The following is a 21759-nucleotide window of genomic DNA, read 5'->3' as shown; positions in this document are numbered from 1 at the left end:
CCAGATTGTCTCTTTCCTTCTAGCTCTGAGTGATGCACAACTGCACTGCCCCAGAGCAGTCCAGGGAAAGAATTGAGCCAGAGACATAATTCTTGCCCTGGCTGGTTCCTCCCTTGCTTCAGTGGGGCAGGAATCTGCTAGTGATCTATGCTGGTAGCAGATGACTTCCCCCCTGCCCTGGCTCAGATATGCTGGGTAGTGTGCTGGGGAGGGGGAGCAGAGTCAAGACTCAGTATCATCATCCCCATTTTACAGATGGGGAAACTGAGGCACAAAGAGGTAACGTAACTTATCCAAAGTCACAAAGCAGGCCATTGGCAGAGCTAGGAATAGAACCTAGGTCGCCTAAATCCCAGTCCAGTGCTCCGCTAGGCAATGCTGCCTCCCACAATGCCAAACACAACTTTAAATATTAAAAACCATGACAAAATAAATTATCTGTCTTGCTGAGGTTTTTATGTAACCTGTAACAGCCAGGTTTGGTTTATTGAAGAGTCTGCTCCCAGCTGAGAGGTTACTGTTGCGTGAATGAATTTCTCAAAACATGTGGTGATGCAGGCCACACAAAATTAAATTGAGCATTTGGCCCCCAATCTATGAGCATTCTAGTGAGTAACAAAACCATGAATACTGGACATTTTGTAGAATGTTATTACAACTAGTACTATGACATTTTAGAGAAACTCAGAGCACTTTAAAAAAATCAATGGGAGGACTGAACCAAATATAACTATTAATAACAGGTTTCTTTGAGTAATAGGCTTTGCAGGTGTGAGTGCTGTTTGTTGATAACTGATCAGAATTTCCCTGACCCAAGGCAAATGCAAAGGTATAAAATGGAACTATTGTTGTTAGAACTCAACAAAGAATTAGTAATTTGTACAATTTTAAATGGCCGGCTTTATCAATAATAATTTTACATCAAAATTTACTCATCTCTCTGGCATGCACTCAATCAGAATTTTTTTTATGAAACATAACAATACAATTTTAGATAATTGTTGCATTTTTTTTCCTGGCCAATTTTCTTTTTAAGTGAATGTTCCAGTTGGAATGAGTTATAGCTCCTTGGAAACAATTACAATTGCCATAATTTTGCCAGCAAATTTCTAGCTTCATATTTAACTTTAGTTAAAGCTTAATATGCAAGCTAGTTGGTTGTATCTTCCAAGAGAAGCTAGATTTACTTCATTAGGAAAAAATGCAGTCAGTTCTGTGCTGTTTTTACTAATCTTCAGTGTGCAAATTCTTTTATGTTGTACCAGAAGAAAATGTTTTAGTGTTACAAGTACATAAATTATTAGGGGAAAAAGAGTACTAGGAACATATTTCCAAAGAAAGCATGGTCTGCCACCTTACAGACTGTTTGTAGTGTTGTTGCAGTTGTGCTGGTCCCAGGACGCTGCTGAGACAAGGTGGGGGAGGTAATATATTTTATTGGACCAACTTTCTTGATGAAACAGACAAGCTTTTGAGCTATACAGAGCTCTTCTTCAGGACATTTCTTCAGGACCTGAAGAAGAGCCCTGTGTAGCTCAAAAGCTTGTCTGTTTCACCAACAGAAGTTGGTCCAATAAATACCAGTAGCTCATTCACCCACCTTGTCTCAATTTACAGAATGACTTTCAAAACTATCCTGTTTCTTGTCAATGTCTATTACCAGGCATCAAGTATCTTAGGGATGTAAAGCTTTTTAAGCACAAACAAGGAATGGAGACCAATCATTAACATAAATGTGGCAACAAACGATGTGCCAAATCTGTACAGAAGACACACATGGCTATTTGCAATTTAACAACATAACCCTTTTAGCACATGGAAATAAGGTTTACAAAAGTGAAAGTATTAGCAACCAACACAGGAAATCTATTACTATTAACTGAGCAGTAGGGCACTATAGGTTGGCCAAGGGAAGGAGGTTGAAAAGCACTAACAAATCTCAAGGTTTAACCAAACCACAAAACAAAGCTTTTCCTTAAGTCAGTGGTTTTCAACCTTTTTTCATTTGCGGACTCCTAAAAAACTTCAAATGGATGTGCAGCCCCCTTTGGAAATCTTAGAAATAGTTTGTGACCCCGCAGAGGTCTGTGGCCCACAGGTTGAAAAGCACTGCCTTAAGCCAGTGGCTCTTTTCCTCCAAATTCAAACTCCAGCTACTATGTCTTTTGACTCCTCATAACTGTTCCCAACTTTACTTGTGGAAAATATAGCAAAATATTATTTAATCACCTCCCTATTCCCATCCCTTTGTATGTTGTGTGTCGTCTTAGATTGTAAGCTCTTGCGGGCAGGGCCCATGTTTAGTTCTAATACTATAATAGCAGGTCTCAGGACCTAGAGATGGTTATACAGCACCTAGCACAGGGGGCCCATCTTGATCAGATTCTCTGAACTCTATTGCACTATAAATGGTAACGAAGAAGCACAGCAGCAGCCATCTCGCTATTTTAAAGCTAGTTGAGACGTGCTTTACGTAATTACTTACTTTTCTGAGTGTTTTTCTTTCTAATGTCGCTGAAGATTTTCTTCATGTGGAAAGTTAGAGACTAAGAAAATAATTTCTTATTGCTCCATAACAGGGCAAATAATGAAGTAAAAATCTTATTTTCACCAGAACGTAATACATTGGTTAAATGTGCATAATTATGTCTCCTTCTAGTGGCCAATCCACACTGAAGTTAAGAACCTGCTACTCACTCACAGGTACTGTGTTAGCTAGAGGTTTGTGCTTTAAGTGCTAGTGTGGCGTGTGCCAGGTTTCTGTGATGTGTACACATGTGCCCAGTGATTTGTTACAGGGGCTCTGTAAATTAAGAGAGCTCTGTTATCAAGACAATATTATCAGTAACCTGCATACTTCTTTTTATCCAATGTTTCTAATCTGTTTCTCTTTAAAAATAAAGAATACCATTTGCTGTGTCAAAGCTGAGAACACCTGTCTGAACTGACTACACACCCTTCAGGGAAAGAAAAGAAGTTTCTACTGTGAACAAGGAACAGATGACTTGCTAGAATGGCTACTTTAGACAGCAAGTCCAAGCGGTCTGCACTTTCCCAGGAGACAGGAATGCCATGCAAATGAAGTATGCAATTCTTATTGAACCAGGGCTTTTATCTCAAAGGAATCCCAATGAAGACATTCATGAATCAATGTGGGAACAAATAAACAAAACAGCTCCCTCATGTTACGAGAAAATATAAAAATATTTTGCCAATTTAGTGTGAAACAATTGACTTGAAAATGGTGTGCAATGGTTTCATAAAAGAGCCATTAAGTCACAACTTCTTTTTCAGAGAACATCTTTTTAGCATGATAGTTTTTCTACCTGGAACATTGTAGCTGATTTTATAAAAAGTGATTCAGCAGAAGAAGAATTGGTACAGAGTTGAAATCTACAATATGCTTACATCTGTACCCCTAAAAAAACTCAATTTGACAGAGATAAAAATTAAGCAGCAGATGCTGTAATTTGACAAAAAAGACAATCATTTCCAACTAACAGATATATAATGATACTTCAATATCAGTAGAAGGACCAAAATATCAAAACAGTTTAAGAAGTGTCCTATTGCATTTTAAAATAAGGCAATGCACAGCTAGGTATATCTAATAAACGTGTTGAAAATGAACTCCTAGAAGAAGTTCTTCTCTAGAAAAACCAAGTCCAGATAATTTAAGGGTTGGGATGCAGCATGTGTTGTAATTCTCATTGTCCCTTTTAAAAAGTAAAATGAAAATCAGGTTATAATGAATGATGCACGTAATGCATTAGAATTTGCCTACAAATTTTCACAACTATAAAACTTCTGACACTAGTGTCCTAGTTGAATATACAGATTCTGGTACCTAATACTGTTATCATCAGAGTAATTAAGTGACTTTGTACATTTAGGGTTTGATCAAAAGCCCACTGAACGGCTTCAATGGGCTTTGGATCAGGCTCTTATTTTGTAAAGATTGCTAAATAGGTAGAAGAATCTAGAAAAACGTAAACGGTTTTCCATGCTTCCTTTAACCTCCTAACAGAATGACTCTTTGCTCTTACTAATTACTTATTTAAGCATTCATATACTGGCTTGGGAAAACTTGTATCAGTTTTATTACAATGAATTGTAAGATGCCGGTCTATTATATAGATCTCACAATCTGGAGCTATGGCATATCTCCAAAATAGTTCACAGTACCCACAATTAATAAGGTACTGCAAAATGGCACTAAAGTGCATTAGTAAGCTGAATATTTCTGGGACTAAAAGGTGCTGTGCAAGTTTATAAACTACTGCTTTGTCCTTATACACAACATCAATTTTCTCTAGGGGGAGTTAACTGTGGGTTGTCATTGATTCAGACATTAATGGAGGATTGTCCTACCTTTCACCTTTATACAAAATATAAATGCCCCCTTACTCACAGATTTGTCTGTCAAAAAGAGTAAAAACAGACGTAATGAATTGTAAAGAATGTATTTTAAGATCAGTTGCTAAGAGTAGTTATAAAAAATGTATATGGTACGCCAGATGAAATTTACGTGGGCATGCTCTGCTGAACTAGCTATGGATTTTCAACTCAAATGAACATGCTGTTCATTTTTATCAAAACATGAGTACTAAACTACCATAAATAAAATACAGTACAGAACACCTAAACCTTTTTCATACATTAATTACTTTTACATAAAAAGTCACTATCTTTTTCAGATATGTTGAAAATGTAGGACTCTAAACATGATTATTTCAAAGTATCAGTTTAACAATCTTGCACAGGCCCAACAATCAAAAACATGAAGCTTTGATTCAGATAGCTTGGCAGGTTCCACATAGTTTGACAGGTAGGCTACTTTGAAATATGTATATATTTTTAATTTATACATTTTCTATCAAAAGACAGTTTGATTTCTGTTTTTAATCTTTACATGAACTGTTTTTGTGCAATGCCACAGCCATGTAGCTTGAAAGAAAAAAACAAAATGTGTCTGGAATATTAACCATAGTCCAAGTTTTCTTAGTCCACAGCTTAAAAAATTATGATTCTAGGAAATCCAATTGGAGTGCATTTAAATAAAGGGATTCAGTCCTAGAATATCTTAATAAATTAAACAGGTACTGTTTCCACTACAGATGATTTGATACACTCTTCATGCAGTCTGCTCTTTTCTGAAAGGCTTATAGAATTCTCAGCAGCTTGCTCTGGTATGTGACTGTCACCGTTCAAAGCTGAAACAAATCCATCTTGAGAGGTACTTTTCAAGTATGAGTGAAATTCCACTTGAGGGTGGCTTGGCCTATGTTCAGTGTATAAACTATTACATGGAACACTGTTATCACTTTCTGAAGAGGAGCAGCAAACTATCACAGAGGGGTTTGCAGAAGGGTAATGAGAGCTGCTGTAACTTTCCTCTGATTGCCGTGTGTAGTCAACAAACTGCTCTGAAGTCATATTGTAAGGCACCAGAGAAAGACTACCATTTTTAACAGTGTCCCTTTCTGAATAGGTCTCAGTGATCTGGTTATTACTGCCAGGGGCATGGTTCTCTATTTGGTAATACAGAGTTGAAGAGTTAGCATAGAATGAGGCATTTTTAGAGTGGCTTTCACGTACTGCAGTGCCATCAGAATAGCAAAGGACAGAAGGAAGAGGCACCACATCGGCATGGGACCCCATGCCTTCCACAAAATCATCTGCTTTTTCTTCCTCCTCCTCCTCTTCATCATCGTCATCATCATCAGATTCACTGGGTGCTAAACTTTGTGTACTAGAATCTGTAACTCCACTACAAAAGCTACTTCCATCTTCTTCCTCCTCCTCCTCTTCCCCAGGACAATCCAAATCTTCAGCAGACTGCAGGTGCATCACTGCAGCCTGGGGGTCAGTTTCAATCTCAAAATTCTCTGCAAGTGAATATTCTACCGGGTGGGGTGCTGTACTCAGAGAACTAGTGTGAGCACTTACCTCAGTGTGGCAACCATTTAGTGCAGGAACTTGCTGCTCTCTATTTTTTTCCAATTCAAGCTTCATTATTGTATGCAAAAAGTGAGTCCGTACACGGATGGGGTTAAATTCAATTCTACCTGCTGTGTTGCTGCACCCTTCTTTAGTGCAACCACATGGAAAAGACATACGATCCACCTTTTAAAAAGAGAATACAGATTAACCATATGTACAATAAACCCAATGATGCAACAGACACTAGAGAGACTAGAAGCATAAAATAACAAAATGAGATTCATTTGTGGAAAGTGCACAGTACAACATATATGGAAAAATAAACCAAAGCAAAGATATTCACTGGAAAGGAGAACCTGGAAAGCAATAATATCATACAAAACAGAAAATTAAACATGGATTTACAATGTGATGTAGCAGAAAACAAAAGGACTATATACAGTTTTAGGTTTCATACATCACAATGTGGATCAAGGGATAAATGATTTATCTTTCTATGGCTCTGCTATAACCACACCTGAAATACTGTGGTCATTCCTTGGGCCCTCATTACCAGAAAGAAGCTGATATACTGGATGGAAATCAGATGAAAGAAACAAAAATGATTAATAATTAGGAGGGAATGGCTTGTGCAGAAAGGTGGGGTTTTTAAAAAATTAAATATAGACAGCTTGACCAAACAATAACTAAGGGGAGAAATGACCACAGAAGTTAGAAATAGAAACTGGGACAAATTTTAAATGAGGCTCCAGTCAATTGTGGATACACTATTGTAGACACAATGAACTGTAGGCTGAAAGAATAGAATTTAGATATCTACCCGCCTGATTGGATCCAGAAATCAGGTACTGTAGTTAGATGCCTAAATTTTATCGTTTTCACCTACCTGCACTCAAATGCAGGTGCAAAATTAGAGGCCCCCCAAGGTGATGTAGTCCATATCCCTGTCAACGCAGAACTGAAAACAGTCTATGAATATTCAAGAGGGTAAATACCTGAGGGTCGTAGGATGAGTTTAGGCAGATTTAAGAAATTATTAAAAAGGAAAATTTAGAGAAACTCAATGATGGTGAGATCTACTGGGCTGTATAATAGTGACCCAATGGAACTGATGAAGCTTCCTTCCTTGGGACACTTAAAATGATCCTGTAGAAACCACCAGTAAATGTACATTAGGGAATACATTTTTGATTGTCAAAGAGATAGACTAGATGACCTAATACCAATGGTCCAGCTCTAACATTTATGATTCTATCACACGTATTAATTGAAAGACGGTAAAACATGCTTTATTTATTGGTTCTTACTCTGAGTTTTGATTTTAATATTTGATTCAAAACTACTTGAGATTATAAATTAGGAAACATACAATCTGAAGTAACTGCAGAGTTATACTCAGGGGAAAAGATATACAGTATTTCTAAAATAAAAATTAATCTTGTGAAATCAGCAGTCATATAGGTTAGTGACTCCTCTGTTGGATGTTTGGTTAAAGGCCCATAGAAGAATATGAGGAGCTGAGCATTTGTATTCAGAGGGGGAAATGCCAGTTATTGCATGTCTTCAAACTAACTACAATAAAAACCATATTTTTATATATCTATATCTATATATTTATTTTACTGGTTTTGAGACCCACAAATTTCAGCATTTAGTAATTCATTACCCATAATACCTCTGTTGTGGGTTGTTTATGCCCTGCTAGTAAGAAATGTCTGTAATATAGCTCTTTACCTGGCATTTTATGCCTGCCAGGCTGCAAGTACACGTTTCTGGATCACAGAACACTCGGCAGTCACAACCACAATCCTCTCTGGATAGGCGGATAGCCCGCAGCTCATGTTTTTCTTCCACATCAATCTTTTTCACTCCAGAGGCTCGTAGCAGCGCCCTACGTTTTTTTGTTGGTAGAGGTTGTAGAAAGAAGTATTCATCTACTTCTGTGTTGTCTAAATCAATATCATCATCAGAAATGTCATCCAATGTCAGAGTATTAGCCTCTTCAGATTCCACTGTACCATTCTTTGTCATCTATGATATAGAGCAGTTAACACAGTATTAAGACTATACACTTCCTGAAACTAAAATTTTTAGTGAGAACATATTAATTATAATGTATTTGTTTGTATGTGAACTATAAGAACACTAAGAATATACAGTATTATACATGGTTCTGTAAAACTGATATTCAGTAAGTCAAGGATTCTTAATAGATTTTCTTCTGAAGAGACTAATTTATTTCAGATGTCATTCCTTTCGGAATTGTCATGGAAATAAAAATGAATAATTGAGAATTCAGATTTTCACCTATAGTTGCAAAATATGGAAGAAAAAACAATAATATTATCCCCCATATTGCTAGGAGTTGACATTTTAAAATTCTTCGTCAGTGCTTTATGGTGACAGCAAAGTGCAGGAAAAGGATTAACTAAAACCAATGGGCAACGTTAGTGTTAGGATCAATATGCCCTTTTGTGTATAGACAATACAATCATGGCTGAAATCATGACAGCTATTCACAAACTAAACGGTCTTTGCAGGAATAATTATTACTCCATCAGTGGAGTAAAAATGGAGAAACACACCAGAAGAAAAATACTATTATGTACTGTGTTGTTGGCATTTGAGACACAAGTACCCAAGGAAAACATTACCAGAGTTAGAATTTGTGTGCAAAGTACGTGTGTGTGTGTGACATTCTATACCTTCAGGCAGCAACCTGGAACCCCCATATTCCTCATTTTTATATAATTGTGATCTTACATATAAAGCATGCCTTGTAAGGTATCAGGGGAAAGGTTATGATCTGCTAAAAGTCATTTCTCTATCCACATATGCATATCATTAATGCATATGCAGTTATGAGAATTGTGTTGTCACTAAAACATGCTGTAAATTGGGGAATTAGCCAGATATTACCTCCCCAGCGGCAACAGCAAGGAAAGTAACCAACACCTGGATGGGGTATCAATCAACCCATCTACAACCATTGTCTAGCAAGGGAGTAACAATGCAATGACTCACCTGCATGAGGTCACCTTGCCTGGAGACTCAGCAATGCCCCCAGACATGCCTGGAATTGTGTTTTCCAAGCACATGGACTGAGGGTATAAAACAGACACAGTGGCCACATGCTGGGCCCTTCTCCTGCCCCCACTTACACTGCAAGCAACTCAGACACTGAGAAGAAGACAAGACTCCAACAGAGGAGATTGGCTCAGGTTTAAGGTATTGGCCCAGGTATATTAAGGACTGCAATATCCATCAGGGTGAGAAAAACTGCTTAATCTAGATGTTGCCTAGTCTAATAAGGTTGAGAGTTTAGACTGCGTGCTTATATTTTATTACTTTTGGTAACTAACTGACTTTTTGCCTATCACTTAAAATCTACCTTGTATAGTCAATAAATTTGTTTAATTGTTTATCTTTACCAGTGAGTTTGTATGAAGTGTGGGGCAAATCTGTTCAGGTTTTGCAAAGGCTGGTGTATATCCAGTTTCAATTGTTGAAGCGGTGAACCAATTAATAAATTTGCACTGCCCATCTTGAGCAGTGCAAGACGGTATATTCCTGAGGTACAGTGCTGGGAGGACTTAGCTCTAGTGCCTTTCTCTGTGTGATTCATGAGTGGCTCTGGGAGCATTCATGCAATATAGCTGGGTGTGGGGCTCCACATGCAGTTGTGCTGAGTGATCACAGCTCCTGGAGAGGTTTGCTGCTAGTCACTAGCAAGGCATTGTGAGAGACAGCCCAGGCTGGAGAGAGTTAAGGGGGCATAGTGGTGCCACAGTTCCAGGCTGCATCCCCGGGGGATCCCATCACAACATGGAATCAGAGAAAGGTCAGAGTATATAGTACTGTGCTTTACATTTAGGAACACAGAGATTACTGTATAGGAACAAAGGGATTACTGTACTAGATCAGACCAGAGGTCCATCTAATCCAGTATCCTGCCTCTAGCAATAGCCAGTACCAGATAATTTAGAAGAAGGTGCAAGAATCCTGCAATATACAGATGTGCAGTGATCGGCCCCTGTCATTTGGTCCTGATCTATAATAGTTGGAGATTGGTTAAATTCTGAAGCATGAGATTTAAAATCCCTTCCAAAAATCTATTATCATTAATTATAACAGCTCTGGATATTCTTATTAACCATATAAATGTCCAATCCCTTTCTGAATCTTGCCAAGTCCTAAGACTCAATGACTTCCTGTGGCAGTGAGTTCCACAATCTAATTACACTTTGTGTGAAAAAGCATTTAATCAATTTTGAATTTGCCATCTTTTAATTTCATCGTATGCTCCTTTGTTGATATGAAACAAGGACAGAATTTCCTTATCTTCCTTCTCATTACCATTCGTTATGATAAAGTTACAGTAGTGGAGTCCAGGAGTATCTTTGGCCACAGATACCTTGAAGTCTTTGCTTAGGCAAAGAAACCACTGACATTAGTAAAAGCTGAGTAAGAACTTCAGTGCTTGGCCTTTTGAGAATACCAGCCCTTTGGATGCAATTGTATACATTCAAGGAGAATGGTGTAAGGTGCAGGGATAAATATATTAAATTTCTATTCTTTTCTGAATTATATATGCCTCTGAGAACTCAGTTATATAAAGACTCAAGAAACCATGCTATATCCTTTGGGATGGACGAGTATTGTTGATGATATTCTGTTACTTTCTAATGTATCTTTTTCCTCTCATTAATACATCATTTTAGAATAAGACACCTGGCAGGACTTAACACAACCATCCAAATGTCACCTTTTCATATACTAGCATTCTTTGTCTTAAATTTATAACACTCCAATCCAGCAAGCACCACCACAATTGAGTAAGTGCACCTCACGTGAGAGCACGGGTCCAGATTCGCTGTTCCAGCCAAGCTGCCTGGGTGAAAGCCTGGGATTGCAAGGGAAAAGGTGGCTTTAATTCACCTTAACATTCCTTGGATCCAAGGACCAACTCAGCCCTTTAGACTGCTCTAACATATGCCTGGCTTCCCAGTTTGAAGGTAGCGTTGGACTAATTTCCTTGTCGACGATGGAGCTCACTGCTTAATTATCCCTACCAGAGAGTACATTTCTGGGGCTCATAAAAATACTTCTGAAGAGAAAACCATTTGACTTGAGAGTGGACCAAATGGCAAGTATTTAAAAACATTTCCCCAAAGAGGGCACATCTGGATCCCACAAATTGTACATTCCTTCCAATTTCAAGATTGAGCACTGTGGTCTGATACTGAGATATTCAATATATTTTTACAAACAAAGCATAAACATTTCAGCAAGTGCAGTAATACAAATTTGTTTTGTGAAGTGAGGCTTCCTTTGTTAGTGTTATAAAAAAATATTTTGTTTAAGTGGAAAACCAAATGCATACATTCCCAGTCTTCATCTTTCCTGAGCACGATGATTTCAATGAAGGTGTGCTGATTTACACCCGCAGGGGATCAGGGCCCATATCTCTGAATTTGTGACTTCTGTAGGTTTAATTCCTCACCTAATGTCACATTTACACACTAATTTAAAAAAATACCGAATGTAAAGGAGACAACTTTGATCACACATTCACCAATACAGCACCTTTTGTTTGGATTTATTATTTCAGATCTCTGATGCCACAATTTGAGGCACCAATAAACTCAGGGCCAAATCCTGAGGTTCTCATTCCAATTTTACTCAGACAAAATCTCAAGCCTTGTTCATATTAGCTTATTCTGTACTCCTGTGGGAGCATACTTGAGTAAGGATTGAGTAAAATCAGCATAAGGACCTCAAGATCTGGTATCCAGTGAGTTTATCTGAATATTTTCCTATCCATAAGGAAATATATATTCAAATACATGCTCTACACTTTCATTATAACAACAGATATTCTTCATCCTTTTCTGCTCAACCTGCTATCACTTTTGAATTTTTGTTTCAGGTATATGCATAATACTTAAATTCAGTCAGTGCATGTGCTTCCAATTCTGTTATGGTTTTTTATGTTTATATATGGTAAAATTACCATTGTTGCTTAGATACTCCCCCTTCTCTACTACTTAATCCTGCCATCTCTGTTACTCTCTTTCTAGTTGTATCTTCTTTTACATACTGTATAAGGAAGCAGTCCTGTATCGTATCCATATAACTACTGCTGCATTTATTTACTATATGCTCTGCTTGGTCTTAGGTACCTTAAGTCTCCCACTTCTGTTAACAGTTTGCCCTTTGCACAACCTTTTGTATTATAGCTATCATTTCATGCCATTGTTCAAGTAGTCTAGAAAGTGAATTCCTATCGAGAGTTTACTGTCTTTGTGGCCTCCAGTCTTGAGTAGTAACAATCATAGATGTTAAATACTGAAAAGATCTGACAGATCATTCACCCATTTCCTTGCAAACTCAGGATTAAAGGAACTCCCTGCCCCAATCAAGGAGCTGACCCCCAATTCCCGACTGGCAGGTGGGCATACTTACTAATAAACAAACAAGACGACATTTCCTTAGTGTACAGTAGTATGTCCTCTGTTAATATTTCATCACTACCTGTACTTCTTACAAAGTTAGACTGCCATTGCTAGAACTTCCTTTACAACATACTATTTCTTCCTCTTTCCAATGTATTTTGACTTTTATAAACAAATTGCAACCTTCAGAGTTTAATCCCCACTGATTTTCATTTCAGCTGCCATGTTTGTTAGCCCCATAATATTCAAATCCTTTATGCTCTGATATTTCCAGTTCTCTTTTCACAGTTATATATAGGCATCTTTAAAACTTCTCTTGAAAAACCTTCATATTCTTCTTCTTTTCTGTTTCCCTAGATGTCAGCCCTCCCCACACTAGCTAGCAAAAGATAAAACCTCCCTTGTGAACTATGCTTTAACACATTTTTTGCTAGAGAGGTGCTAGCATGTTTTCTCTGCCCAGTATACACTATGGACCCATCTATACTAGTCTTACTAACCTGAGCATACAGAACTTTCTACATTAACACCTTGCAGTTACTTTCCCTTCCCCCAGTCACAGAGTCACCGGGGCGATGCTCTGGAACTACTCCATACGAAGCCAGTCAGGACTCTGGGTGAGCCTCCTCTCTGTGAGCAGACTGTCTCCATTGAAAGAAGCTTACGCACAGGAGCGGCGCCAGGGTTTTTGCCGCCCTAGGCAGCAGTGCTCCTCCTCTGAGCATTCAGGGGGCCTGGGGTCTTCAGCAGCGGGGGTCCTTCCGCTCTGCGTCTTCGGAACACTTTGGCGGCGGGTCCCGGAGCGAGTGAAGGACCCGCCGCTAAATTTCTGCCGAAGACCCGGAGCGGAAGGACCCTCGCCACTGAATTTCTGCCAAGGATGGCAAAATGCCGCCCCCCCAAATCCTGCCACCCTAGGCGACCACCTAGGGTCGCCTAGTGGAAGCGCCGGCCCTGCTTACGCAGCTTCGACCTTCCTGGGTCTGACCTCAGAGCATTCAGCATACCCTTCCACGCTGTGCGCTTCCCACAGCGAGTCCGTCCGGGCAGGGTCCTGGGGAAGCCAGTGGGCCCTGCACCCCAATTCCGCAGTCAGATGTGACTCTCAGCCAGCCAGTAAAACAGAAGGTTTATTAGACGACAGGAACACAGTCCAAAACAGCTTGTAGTTACAGAGAACAGGACCCCTCAGTCAGGTCCATCTTGGGGCTAAAGAGGCCAGAGCCCCATCTGGCCTCTCTCCATTTCCCAGCCAGCTCCAAACTGAAACTCTCCAAGCCCCTCCTCTGGCCTTTGTCTCTTTCCTGGGCCAGGAGGTCACCTGATCTCTTTGTTCTCCAACACCTTCAATTGGCATCTTTGTAGGGGAGGGGCCAAGGCCATCAGTTGCCAGGAGACAGGGCATCGGCCATTCTCTGTGCAGACAGCATCACACTGGCTTTCTAGGACTCTGCGACAATCACACACCCTTATCCCACCACCTAGATACTTAAGAACTGCATAGGGGAAACTGAGGCACCCACACAGTATTCAGAGAAAACATTAGGAACATTCCCACTTCGTTACACTCCCCAGATCACTTACTAAGCAGAGCCATGGTGCTCAGTTGCCTGTACGAAATTAAAATATAATTCTTGATTTAAAACTTAGTTCCTACTCGTGGCAGCCAATTAAAAAAAAGGCTATTAAAAGCAGTTTAATACAAATAATAAAAGGAGAAATTTAATAAAGAAAGTTGTGCTGGCGTAGGGAACATCACACATTTTTATATTACCTGAGGTGACAAAAATCTGTATTTTGTTCTGTTTGCCCCCAAACTGTTAATATTTTGTTAGCCACAACAAGCAGTTATTAACTGTGCCCGTTATATAAAATGTGGTGCTCTTCCTCTGCCTCTTCTGAGTCCAAAGCTACGACAGTAGAAAAATAAGATTTTTTATTCAGAAAGAGAAATATTTTCAAGCTGCTAGCTAGAAGTTTGTATCTGATACAGCAGCATGTGTTTGGAGAGGAATACAATAAGGTAGGGAATGATAAAATACAGATATTCTCTGCTGGTCCCTGGATCTGAACATTCAGAGACTTTGGATCTGGAGGTGAATTTTGTAGGTTGGGCTCATGTTTAGTAGAAATAAAAATAAAATCTGTTTCTATGCTGCAACAGTTTAGCCACAAACATGTTCCTGTGTCATGTGGGGTATTTGAAGATGTCTGTATCTTCATATCTCCCCTCCCAGGTGAATGAATCTCTCTTATGTGGGTTAGTTTCTGGCGACTTTTGATTAGCACCCTCCAAAGACCAACAAAGAACTGATGATGATCCATGGTTTTTTCAGTTATCAAATGCTAAATAATTTCTTTCTAGCAAAAAAGATAAATAATTCAATTATCCAGTGACAGGTAAAAAGTTAAGTATATGGAAAAATTGCTAAACAAGATTTTATTCCTGTTTAATTTTTCCTCTGCTTTTATCATCAGTCCTAAAACCACTGATTTGACTCTAATGAATTTAATACTGCTAAACATTCCCATATTACATTGGTGTCCAGACTTCTTCTCAGTTACAGGTGGGAAAACAATCTTAAGTAAGGCTGAAGATCACATGCAGTGGCAGTGCCATGATTTAAACCCAGTCTCCTAATCCCAGTCCTGTGCTCATTCCATTAGATTACGCTCATACCAGTTTGATTTCGCTCTTTGAGTTGTATAACCTGTTGCCTTCATGTCAATATTTTCATAGTTTTCATATTCTCAGAATGCTTGCAAGTGAAATTGAACTTGAACAGGGTGATTGGTAACCAGCACATGCTGCTAACAGGATTGTGTTCTTGTCAACAAATAAGTCAGAATCTGCATCGTTTGGATCATAGCCTTTAGATCACATAATCCCAAGTCTGTCATACGAAAGTCAGTTCTATACCTCAGGCCAAGTAGTGACTTCTTACTTATAGTCAAGTCTTTCAACTGCTAATAATCAAGGTTCATTGGCAAGTTTATTGTTACCTTTTCTTCTGCGTGGTGACAGCAACTCTGAATTAGTTGGCATAGAATAACCACAGAATAAAAAGTGACACACTTTCTCCCAGTTACTGTAGACCACTTCCTAAATAAGCAATTTATCAGCTAAATACAAAGGGGAGCTTGACACTATTAACTGTCACAAAATACATTTTCTTGAAAGAATTTAGAGGAGCATTAAATCCTCTTGTGAATATCACAATATTGCTAATCTGAGTAAAATATGGTATAGGGAGAAATAACAGTCTATATTTTAAAGCTATCAGAGTGAAATTCATGACAGTGCAAAGGACCAAACAAGGGCTGATGTACACTTAAGGCCTTGGTGTGAAATTCGCTTCGCCTCTATAAAACCTGAGAAATTGAACTTTATGCCACACTCCTCTCCACCCCCTTAGCGGAAAATTTCTCTCCACAAGGGAATCAGGTGAAGGAAACTTAGTTTCTACAGCAGGTTTCACCAGAGTGCAAACAGGGCAAAATAATAATGCAGGTGAATTTCTTTTCTTTTGATTCTGGCTGCTAGAACTCCTGGCATTTACTTGCATAGTACACTCAAAATGAGGGGGAGTGGCTGAAAAATTCATAATATAATCAAAGGAATCTAATAGACCTTTCTAAAAATCACAGGAGTTGTCCATAACTGTGTGCACTGAAGTATATATATTCTTGAGTTTAAGGGTTAATTAAATTTTTTAGAACTGCACAGCTGCAATGCTGAAATCCAAATATTGAAAATATTAAATCAGTTCACCCATTACTGACATTTCCAAGACAAATTTGAATGAATTGAGCCCTTTCAAACCTGTCTATTGCAGTTACTATGCAGCTAACAGCTCTTCTAGTAAAGTGCTAAACACATATCTCCACAAGCTAAAGGTAAATGCACCATATTCATACCATTTTGTCTTTTTTTATCCATTTTACCTAGTTTATATAGCAGTTACATAGCATAGAGATCTTCCCTACAGATATTCAGAGACTAGAAAATTGGACTTGAACATATACTGTTCCTTGTCAGCTATTCTTTAAGTCCATTCTCTGATGTCTGTTAGATACTCATAAAAAGACGGAGAAGGCCTGGAATAATGGTTTTAACTTTTTTTTTTTTTTAAATGGGAAAAGGATTGCTAGATTAATCCTATTCCTGTGGTAGAGTAGACAACTAAGTTCTTTTCTGGTGGTTTTGCTTTGGATTCTCTTGTTTTCAGGAGGCTCACCTCTGCAATTTGTAAAGCAAAGTCTAGCTTGGTGCAAGGTAAATGTGCTGACACATGTTGGTTCCCAGATCGGTGAACTTTCATATCACTCAGGTCATGCTGGTGAATTTATTGAGGTTACTAATGTTTCCTCAAATGACAATTTGTTAAAGCAAATCCTCCCATGCAGGATAGTTTTTATGCTGTGACTCAGCAATTAGAATTTTCACAAACCACTGCTGATCTGTTAATGCTGGCGTGCCAAACCTGCCCCGTGCTTAAATGGTTAAAATAATCTTTGTTTTTTTAAAAATTCTTCTTTGATTTTAATAATATGGGGGAGCTAAATAAGAAACTACTATTCCCATCAAGTAGAACAAAGTACCTAACATAGATACTCACTCCTTTTGTCAGACATTTTCATTTCTGAATGAGGCCCACAATATGTCATGTTTGCTACCTAGGAGTCCACATATTTGATGCAATGTAGAAATTAACAAACCAGGAGAACTGAAATAAAAACTATTAATTTCTTTCTTTTTTAACACACAGCTTTTACAGTAATTTAAAAAAAAAACTTTCAAACAAATCTTTCCCTACTTCATTTTATGAAATGGCTTTCTGTGCAGTTGTATAGCAATTTACATGTAACTCCTGGGCCGAACACTTCAAATCAAGATCATAATCACTGATATTATCACCTAAGAACTGTAATGTCTTTCTTCCTTGTGTTCATTGAGACATAGCTCAAATGGCAAAACAGCTCTTCCATCTCCGTAAATAGAAATCAACAAGGCTCAACTGTCATAAGTAAACAAAACATCTTTGATGCTTCAGAATGACTGCCTAAAAGGCTAGACAATGAATGTTCCCTCAAACTTCTAACATTGACTGTGACTGAATGGAATTCAATGATAACATTATTTCTCCCCCTCTTCCTCCTCACAACCACTTTTTGAAAAAAGGAAGCTGGCATGAATGAGTAATATTGGAGTAAAGTGTTCAACATGGTGCTCATTAGCATCAATGGGAGTGGAGCTCCCATTATGAGCTCAACATACTAAGCTCAAATCTCCTCTCATTGATAACAGTTTAACACCAGTAACTCCATTGACTTCAGTGATCTATACTACTTTAAATGAGAAGAGAATCAGGACTAGTATCTGGAATACATATTCTGACAGAAAGTGTTACCAACTCTCGTGGTTTTATTGTGAATCTCACAACATTTGTTATTTTCTTAAAGCCATGGTCCTGAATTAAACTGATTATGGAAGACTCTCACATCTCTAGTTCTCATGGTTGCAGAAAAAATCTTGAAAACAAACCCAAACGTACGACAAAGGCTCAACAATCAGAAGGCAAATAAAAAGAACCAGTTTTAAAAAAAAGTCTCATGATTTTTAAATCAGTCTCGTGATTTTGGGGGCTTGACTCATGAGTTTTGAATGTGTGTGGATGGCAATACAAAGTAAACCTACTACCCCAAAACAGATTCCCCACAGTCACCACCAGCTGCTAAGAAATAGTGAGGGAAGAACCTTCCATCTGTAGGTGAGGCCCTTCCATTTGGCTACAGGAATTAATCCAGTAGTTTGAGAGTGGGAGGAGGGGGTGCATGGAATGGAAATCAAACTTTTATTGCTACACCAATATCTGAAAAGGGAATTTACAGGAATTTAAAATCCTGACTACAGGTCACTGTCTACTTTAAACAACCCTCCCCAGCTCCACGCCTAGTCTCAGCAGGAGAGGATTTGGTTGGTTAGAGAATCTGTGCCCCAAAATAACTGTGCCTCCCCTCTTGCTTCATCGGGTTGGAGGCATGGTCAATGGACCAAAAATGAGTATCTGCCACTCTCAGGAGGGAGAGAAAGGGATGAGAGCGCTAGAGGTAAATGAGATCTGGGATTTTCATTAGTGGATCTTGTGCCTGTAAGGAGATGGGGAAGCCCAAAGCCCCTGCTGGTAACCTCTATTCTCTGGGCAGTCGGAGGGTTAGAGGACTCAGAAGTGAGCTGAGTTCTCAGGGACAGGTCTATACCAAATTATTCGTTATCTGGTGGGAGCCCCATAATCTCACACGAGATCCAGGTAAATGTCTGGTGTATGAGATGGGAGGGAATATATAGCCCCTACCAATGTCAATAAAGTTGTGGTCTGCTGCCTAAAATCCATTCCAATGTCTGTCTTTCATTCACCTATGTGTCCTAATCACCATGAGAGTTGAGGGTTAGAAGTTATTAAAAAAAACTGTTCACTGTTCAACTAGAAACTTTAGTAGACAGCAGAGTAATTACAACAGTGTCTGTGTAGCAAGAGCCACACAGACTTCTTAAGGAGGTCAGGCAGAAACCTGTGAAAAAATGCCCGAGAGGCAATATGAGTAATGTTCTAAACTCGGAATAATGCCAGTTGGTTTTGGGAATCTGCCTTCTAGTGGTATCTGAAACAGAGAGATGTAATCTCAGCATAATTTTATAGTGGGAAAAGGACTGCCGTTAGGCTACAATTCTAAAAATCATTCAAAGCTAATTACATTGATTAATTTGCAACCATGCCAAAATAAATAAATGAATAACAGAAACAATTAATACATATTCTTAGTTTGCCCAATCTTGCTCCCATTTAACTCAATGGGAGTTTTGCCACTAATTTTAATAAGATTCGGGAATAGGACGAATGTTTCTAAACATAATTTTTCAATGATACATTGAATGTAAAAAGCACACACATGTTGAACATCTACTATGCTGTATTTCAATAGCCAACCCAGGACCATATTTCCAATTTGTACAGACTGGTTTAGTATAATCAGAAATCTTTGGTATTGATAAGCTAAGCACCTGCATCAAGCAGTTATGTCAAACAAAGAGCTGAAATTTTGCAATTTTTCTTCTTTAAAGGCATACTTTCTGGTTAAAAATATATTTATTTATTTTTTAAATAAACATCTATACCTATGCTGCTTATAATATAGTGGAAGATTAAACTGATTTTTTTTAAATGGAATGTACTTTTCAACATTAATGTTTGCTTTTTGCATTTAGTTCAAGTTGGTCAAGAAAAGAAACTGGTCAGTTTCACTTTCCACATCTCATCACTAGCACCATGCTGCCATTTTTTGATTGCATTGCCTGTAGATTAATGTATCTAATCCAAACAAAAACCTGTTTTAATTGGAATTTTTTAAAAATAAGAGGAACATTTCTATTGAATTTAAATTTGATGAAGTCAGATAAAGTGACCAGGTTAAATGTCGGGCCTATGGTGTCTTGATGGTATCCATTTAAAATGTGGGAGATGGGCGCAAGCAAGGTTTCCTTGCCATTCTTACCTTCAGTTTTAAAGAGTTAAGTTTCTCCTCCCTTAGATGGTCTCTTAACATCTCTCGATGAAGCCTCTCCTGTTCCATTGCAAATTCTCCAAGGGAGTACTGACGCACGCTGTTGTGACGAGTGGACATGCCCAATGTGCTTCCTCCTTGACTCGGGACACTGGTGAAGCCTTGCCTTCTTGTGAAGTAGTACACGGTAACACAGTTAAAATGAACATTCTTTGTCCTTTTCCGCTTCTCCCTCTTCAGGATCGATGAAGCTAAAATGGAAGCCAGTTATAATGTTAATGAAAAACCTGTTGGTTACATAGCAAATCTTTACTTATCGGGATAGTCCCATTAACTTTAAATCAAATGGGATACTCACACAAGCAAAGTTTTGCAGGATTGAGTCTCCTGTGAGAGGGGTATTATTAGAAAATAACCGTAAAGATTTGCAATAAACATTTTACGTGAGACAACAGAATTTGGCTAATAAATATATGACATTTCTTATTCAAGTTAAGCCAAAGTGTTTAAACAAAGTAAGAAGTCAGACAGCTTCTGTGTTTGCTTGCACTATTACAAAACCATACACTTGTGGACACTGTCATCTATTTTAAGAGTGGAGGTAATGTTGGCCAGGACACTCAGGTTAGTCCATACTCTTTTCACAATGTTTTATCTTTCATCAGGAAAATAAATGAAGATCGGAAGAAGCCATCTCAGTGTAACTTAGCATCTGAAAGACACTGGCACTGACTTACACTTCAGAAAATCCTATTGATGTCAATAGGATTGCATGACACGAGGCAGGGGAAAGGTGGCCCAATTTCTCACACCGTGTAATATAGATCTACTGCCACTGTGTCTATAAGATTCTAGTTGAAGATTTCTAGTATTTTATAGTTGGAATTATTGTCCCTCTTTTTAGGAGTAAGGGAAGATTCCAAGCACTACTATTTTGTATTCCAGAAAAAGAGAACTGAGCTTTAGAAAAAACTATGAAGCAACATTTTACTGTCACCCAGGGACCTAGAAATCCGTAATAATAATGGGAAACCTGTCACAGGATGATACTATATAAATAATACTGATTTACAACTACACTCCTCTCCTTTGTATCCACCCATCCCACTGCTGCCACCCAGTGAACAGTTCATTGTTACATGTGAAGTCAGCGTAAGTCTATTTCCCCTCTTCTTTTTTCACCTTCTCACACTCCTCTCCTTTCCCTCCTTCCTTAATTCACTTGCACACAAATGTAGCTCTACAAGATGTGCACTAATTTAAAAATGGTGCCATAGGTCTTGTTTCTATCTTTAAATATTTGTTCTTTGTTGTACAGATATTTAGAGATTCCTGTAATGATATTCAGTAGTTGACATTCAAAAGTGGCTGTGGTTGGCCATTAGAGCAAAATAAGAGCAACAAACTAGTTCCTTGACTTTAAGATATGACAGCTTATTTTATTTTATTATAAAATGGCTATAGGAAATCAAGAAACTAGATGATGTGTTAACAGCCATGCAATTTAGATGCAACAATTGCACAGGTATGATATGAGAAACCTATCTGTCAGAAAGAATAGAGTAGTGGTCCCCAAACTGTAGGGCGCATCGTCCTAGTAGGGAGTGGAGGAACATCCAGGGGGGTCCAGAAGAGCCCAGACCACCCCCACAGGGGGGTGGGAAGGGAACGCCACCCAGCCCCACTCTGCCCCCGCTCCTCTCTGGCCCCGCCCCTGGCCCCAGCCTCTGGCCGCAGACGCTGCCCTGGCTCTGCTCCCAGCCCCCAACCCCCACTCTTCACCACAACTCTTTTGTTA

At 38.7% G+C, this 21759-nt stretch overlaps 1 protein-coding gene across 3 annotated transcripts in view; it reads right to left on the bottom strand.

The window, feature by feature from the left end:
• Positions 1-1230: 1230 nt before the first annotated feature.
• CSRNP3 (cysteine and serine rich nuclear protein 3) overlaps positions 1231-21759 on the bottom strand; it is a 171734-nt gene continuing 151205 nt past the window's right edge. For 2 of the 3 annotated variants that reach the window (XM_005290377.5, XM_005290380.5), the window contains exons 3-5: positions 19953-20212; positions 7678-7974; positions 4838-6126 (exon numbers count right to left, since the gene is read on the bottom strand). In XM_005290377.5, coding sequence (XP_005290434.1) covers positions 5092-6126; positions 7678-7974; positions 19953-20212 — 1592 coding nt within the window. In that variant the 3' untranslated portion in view covers positions 4838-5091. Of the gene's footprint in view, positions 6127-7677; positions 7975-19952; positions 20213-21759 lie in introns of all 3 variants that reach the window. The other variant, XM_065561785.1, reaches the window with a different exon arrangement.

The sequence above is a fragment of the Chrysemys picta genome, chromosome 11 (genome assembly GCF_011386835.1).
Source record: "Chrysemys picta bellii isolate R12L10 chromosome 11, ASM1138683v2, whole genome shotgun sequence".
Taxonomy (NCBI): Eukaryota; Metazoa; Chordata; order Testudines; family Emydidae; genus Chrysemys; species Chrysemys picta.
Note: the sequence above shows the minus strand (reverse complement) of the source record. Positions and strands in the feature narration are given on the sequence as shown.